The sequence below is a fragment of the Silene latifolia genome, chromosome 11 (assembly GCF_048544455.1).
Source record: "Silene latifolia isolate original U9 population chromosome 11, ASM4854445v1, whole genome shotgun sequence".
Classification (NCBI taxonomy): domain Eukaryota; kingdom Viridiplantae; phylum Streptophyta; class Magnoliopsida; order Caryophyllales; family Caryophyllaceae; genus Silene; species Silene latifolia.
The window spans coordinates 196,923,976-196,929,526 of NC_133536.1; the positions used below are offsets into that span (position 1 = coordinate 196,923,976).

General features: G+C 36.5%; 1 protein-coding gene across 1 annotated transcript; it reads left to right on the forward strand.

The window, feature by feature from the left end:
- Positions 1 to 1,372: 1,372 nt before the first annotated feature.
- On the forward strand, positions 1,373 to 5,269 carry LOC141614597 (protein FAR1-RELATED SEQUENCE 5-like). Its single transcript, XM_074433344.1, has 4 exons — positions 1,373 to 1,381; positions 2,301 to 2,373; positions 2,860 to 5,138; positions 5,240 to 5,269. The coding sequence occupies exons 1-4, from the start codon at positions 1,373 to 1,375 to the stop codon at positions 5,267 to 5,269; spliced, it is 2,391 nt and encodes a 796-aa protein (XP_074289445.1).
- The last annotated feature ends 282 nt before the right edge of the window (positions 5,270 to 5,551 follow it).

Below are 5,551 nucleotides of genomic sequence, written 5' to 3' on the forward strand. Positions count from 1 at the left end.
TTTCAAGTTAGTTCGTATGGTTCAAATCTTTTAACTTTAGTTAAATCGACTTTTCCGACCCTATATATATATATATATATATATATATATATATATATATATATAAATATATATATATATATATAACTATAACTAGCTTAGTTGTACCTTTTTTTTTCAGATACACTTTATTAGCTTGTCATATACACTTCTTATTGAGATACATTTTATAACATAACTAAATACATTTTTTTCACACTAAAATTCTATATGCACTTTTACACTTTTTTAATACTATTTTTTTTTTTTTGCAGATACACATGTCACTAAAGGCAGATACATATCTTATATTTTGCAGATACGTTTTATTTATTTGTGGATACATTTTATACTTTTTGCGGATACACATATCACTATTGTTAGATACACATGTCAATACTCCCAGATACGCATATCAGTACGGTGAGATACGCATGTCTATACTACCAGATACACATATTGTATGTGTATGTAGTAGTTTTCATATACGTATCTAGTAGTATTTATACACGTATCCACCCCAAACACTACTTCCCACCACCACCGACTGCCACCACGCACAGCTACCATCGACTGCCACCACGCACCGCCACCACGCACCACCCCACCGCCGCCACAACTCCACCGGCAACAACTCACCCAGACCCAACGTCGGCCACACCGCCACAACTCCACCACGCACCACCCCACCGGCCACTACACGTCTACACCCCACATCTCTGTCACCATTAACCGCGTCGGCGACACCATCTATCACCATATATGATGTCGGCGACCTAGGTAAAACCGTCCGCAACTCCTGTAATTCGACATAGGTGAAACCGTCCGCCGCTCCTACAATGACGAATTGTGGTGCTAACCAAAATAAACTCATAGAAAGCGAGCTCAGATTGGGATCTTTGTCAACAACGTTAAGCCTTTTCCGATCAACCAAAGCTGCCGACTCCACATATGACACCGAGTGCATCATCTCTGACCGGCAATAACATTTTGTGGTTCGAAATACTCCGACATGAACCCCGGTGTAATCGATTTTTTGAAAATAATCTTCATTTGTTCTAGATCTACAATCTAATCAGAAAAAAATAAAAAATAAAAACAATTTATCTTACTACACCAACAACCGTCACAGACGAAATAAATGATGCTTTGCTCCTCAAAACCTCAAAAACCAAACATTGTTACTTTATTTTTTAAATTTCCAAAAACTAATTGTTATATCTATTAAAAACGAAAATAAATTCCAAAAAAGCAACTATACTAGAGACATATTCAGAAACCGTCGCATCGGAAAGTGTAATATTTGGCCGGAGATTACATTGTCGGTGACAATGGTGGTAGTCGTGGGCCAACGATGGTGCTGGTAGGTACGAAATAAAGCAATACTCGTATACACTAGCCAGATTCCGACGGGTTTATTGGTTGTTTGTTAGAGATGACCGGCACCGACACCGGTGTCTCAAAATGATGAAATGAAGCAGTGGGTCAGGGTAGTTGAATGATTGTTGTGTGATATGGTGCTATAGATAACAGTACTCCGTATTATAAGGGTGGGGATATGACTTGCCTAAAATGACGTTAATAAAGGTTTTTTTTATTAGTTCGTACGGTTCGCACCGTAATTTAGTTCGTACGGGTTCCTGATTCTATATATATATATATATATATATATATATATATATATATATATAGAGAGAGAGAGAGAGAGAGAGAGAGAGAGAGTTAGGATCTATTGAGTCTAGCCTCTTAGGGTGAGTCCGTCCTACCATTCCTAGCCATCCGATCATCTCCTAATCAACTCAATCGTATGGCTGAGATTAAATCTCAGATTTTATATTCAAACTCAGCTTTATATAAACACGTATTTCTGCGTAATCTTCCTCATAAATCATAACAACTTTCTCTCTCTTCTTTATCTCTCTTCAAAATTCTCTCACGTTGTTACTTCACCTTCAACTCGCAATTTTTTCTGGTGAATTCGCTTATCATCTTTACTTGTACTTCTCATTATTTATGTTAAATTTGTTACTGTTTTTTCCTAATTTGTTACTGTTATTGTTCTTAGACGATTTATTGTTTAATTTCTGCACAGCTGTTGAAGCTTACTCTGATCGTCATCTAAATCCGTTTCTGTTATTGTTTTGATTTAGGTATTTCCTGCACTTTTTTGTACAAGGCTTCAATCGTAATTCATCTTCAGTTTCGTTTTCATCAAATTATGATTTCAATTGTTCGTTTTAGCTTATTCATCGTTTTAATCAGTATTTACTTTGTGTTTGCAGGTCTCTGTTTTAATGTCGACAGTTCCGTCTACTCCGTTGACTAATGTTTCCGTTGAAGATGACATTCATCCCGGTTATAACATCGTTTCTCTGTTTTTCGTTTTACACTCCTTTCTCTATACATGCATGTGCATTTTTTTACCTATTTTTCATTGATTAGAACTCATGCTATGCTAATTTATGTGTTTTCTGCTATTTTATTGTTGAATTTTAATTGATTATTTTCATTAATCCGCATGTTTATTTTAACAGATATTTATGCCACTGTAACACATATGCTACATTACTGTTACATGCTATATTTGAATATAAGTTAAAAGTTTCACAACTTCACTATGTCAATTATCAGTAATGATATGATATACATTCTTGTATCAAGATATTTTAACAATCACTGTAACATGTTTTGTTTCATTCTTAATTTCACATCTTCAGTTACTGCAACACATATGCTGCATTAACGTAACAGCCATGATATATTGTTGTAACATGTATGACATACCCCTGTAACATACCTTGTTTATTCTCTGATTGTTTTTTTTACCTTTACATTATTCAGAGGTTCAATCTTGTCGTGAATCTGTTTTTACCCCAACCTGCACATCACATCCAACAGCAATACATCCACTTCAATTGAGCTACACTCCTGGTGGTAGTGAGAGATGTACTAGGCTAGTTGAGGAGTCGTTCACACCTAAACTGAAAATGCAGTTTGTTGACTTTGATTCAGCAATGTGTTTTTTTGTGGTATATGCAATTTCCTGTGGGTTTGAGCCAAGGCTGTATACTACAAAACGTACCCGTGGTGGTGAATTACTGAGGAAGTCTATTGTTTGTAATCGTCAAGGATACAGAGAGAATAAAAATAAACTGAAGTGTCCTGTTGAGAAAGATTCTACTGCTAAGCCTTATGTTTCAAGGAATGTTAAAGTTACTAGGATTGGGTGTCCAGCAATGATGAGGGTTGAAGCGACGGAGGGTGGAGGTTGTAGAGTTGATCAATTTGTTGCTTTCCATAATCACCGTCTTCTCTCTATTAACGACAAAGAGTTCCAGAAAGTTGTAAGGAAACTTTTCTATTTCCAAAAAAAGTTAATCATTGATAACTCAAAGTTGCAGCTGGGGGCGTCCATTAGTTTTCAGCAATGCAAAGAATATGCAGATGGTTATGCTAATGTTGGAGCAACTTTGACAGATTTTAAGAATTTTGCTAGGGATGTCAAATGTTATATAGGTTTAAAGGATGCAACTCTCTTTGTTAATCATCTTGAAGAGCTAGCAAAAATTAAACCTGGTTTCTACTTTGCACACGAGATTGATGATCAGAAGTGTTTAAGCAGGGTGATTTGGTCAGATGCTGAGTCTAGGAAGAACTATGCTGAGTTTGGTGATGCCCTTAGCTTTGATGCTACATACGGAACTAATAAATATGGTATGATTTTCACTCCGTTTACTGGAGTTGATCACCACAAACGGTCTGTCACATTTGCTTGTAGTTTGCTTGATCATGAGAATGAAGACTCCTTTACATGGTGTTTCAAAATTTTTTTGGATTGTATGGGTCAAAAGGAGCCTTTATGTATCATAACAGATCAAGATGCTGGGATGTTACTTGCTATTCCTAATGTTTTTAAAACAGCCCGCCACCGTTTTTGTATGTGGCATATTATGGAAAAAGTTAGTTCTAAAGTAGGTGCAATCATATGCAAAGAGACTGATTTTCTCTCTCGTTTGCATTCGGTTGTTTGGGATTCTACTTTAGAACCAACAGAGTTTGAAGAGAAGTGGCTTGCAGTTATGAATGATTTCAACCTTGTTGGCCATAAATGGCTTTCAAGCATGTATCGTGAGAAGCACTGTTGGATCCCTGCCTATTTTAGAGACATGCCAATGGGAGGGTTGTTAAGAACAACTCAGAGATCCGAGAGTTCAAATTCCTTCTATAAGCGTTATCAGACTCATTTTGGAACTTTGGTTGAGTTTTGGATGCGGTTTGAAACTGCCATGGAACAACAGCGTTATTTGCAAAAATGTCATGATAAGGACAGTGAGCACAGTTTACCAGTCACTTCTGCGTTGGCTACTAAAATTGAGTTACATGCTGCATCTGTCTACACCCATAAAGTGTTTTATGATGTTCAAGTTGAATTGAAGAACACTTCTTCTTGCGGCCTTGCTGGTATGCCTGTAAATGGGGACGTTCGTGTATATGACATTAATGATGAGTTGAGATATTCTACATTCCAGGTTTCATATAATGTCGCAACACAAGAGGTTACTTGCAGTTGCAAACTTTTTGAAAGTAAAGGTTTACTTTGCAAGCATGTATATTGGGTTTTCTTAGCTAATCTCCTTAAAAGCATTCCTTCCAAATACATCGTTCCTCGTTGGTGTAAGGCTTCATATAGAAACCCTTTCTCAATTCTTCATGGCAATATCATAGAGGACTGTGACCCTGCTGATGTTATCAAGATGGAGATTTCTAATGTTTGGTCAGAGTTCTATTCGACAATTGGTGTTGCAAAAAGCTTGCCTGTTGATCGCATCAAAGAATTAGCTGCTCTTTTGAAGTCTTTCAGAGAAGAATTCAGTCCTTCATCCTCATCAGAGGTATTATCTAAAGAGAAAGAGATAGAGCAGCTTTTGGGTTTTACAAGTTCTTCAGAAGTGACGATCTTACCACCGAAACAAGTCAGGAACAAGGGTAGTGGCAAAAGGCTTTTGTCCAGCAGGAACGAGTCGATAGCAAAAGCACAGAAGCCTAAAAGACGTTGCGCCTGCTGCAAACAGATGGCTAACCATGACAAACGCAATTGCCCTCAAAAGGAACTAGATGATGTATTCTCTCTTACATTTTATCTAATTATCTTGCTTTGTTTTCAGATTAACTTTCATTGTTACTGTGATTAACATCATTTTACTGTTGCTTTTCTTCACAGGCAACTTCAGAAGATGATGATGCTGTTTGACTGATGCTGTTGCACTTGTGGAATTAGTGATGATCAAGATAGACATTAATACAATTCAATTTTACCATTACTTTACGTTTTTTGTATTCGGCATATTTTAGGTTATAAGAAAATAGAGTCCTATCAAACGATTATTGTGATTTTTTGAGACATACAGTTTTATATCTACACAGTTTTTTGGAAACTATGATGCTTGCTGTAATAGTACTTGAGACAATGTAATTGTGATTCTCAATAACATCATTCTAACGTTACTATAACATATTTAAAGTGTTGCTGCAA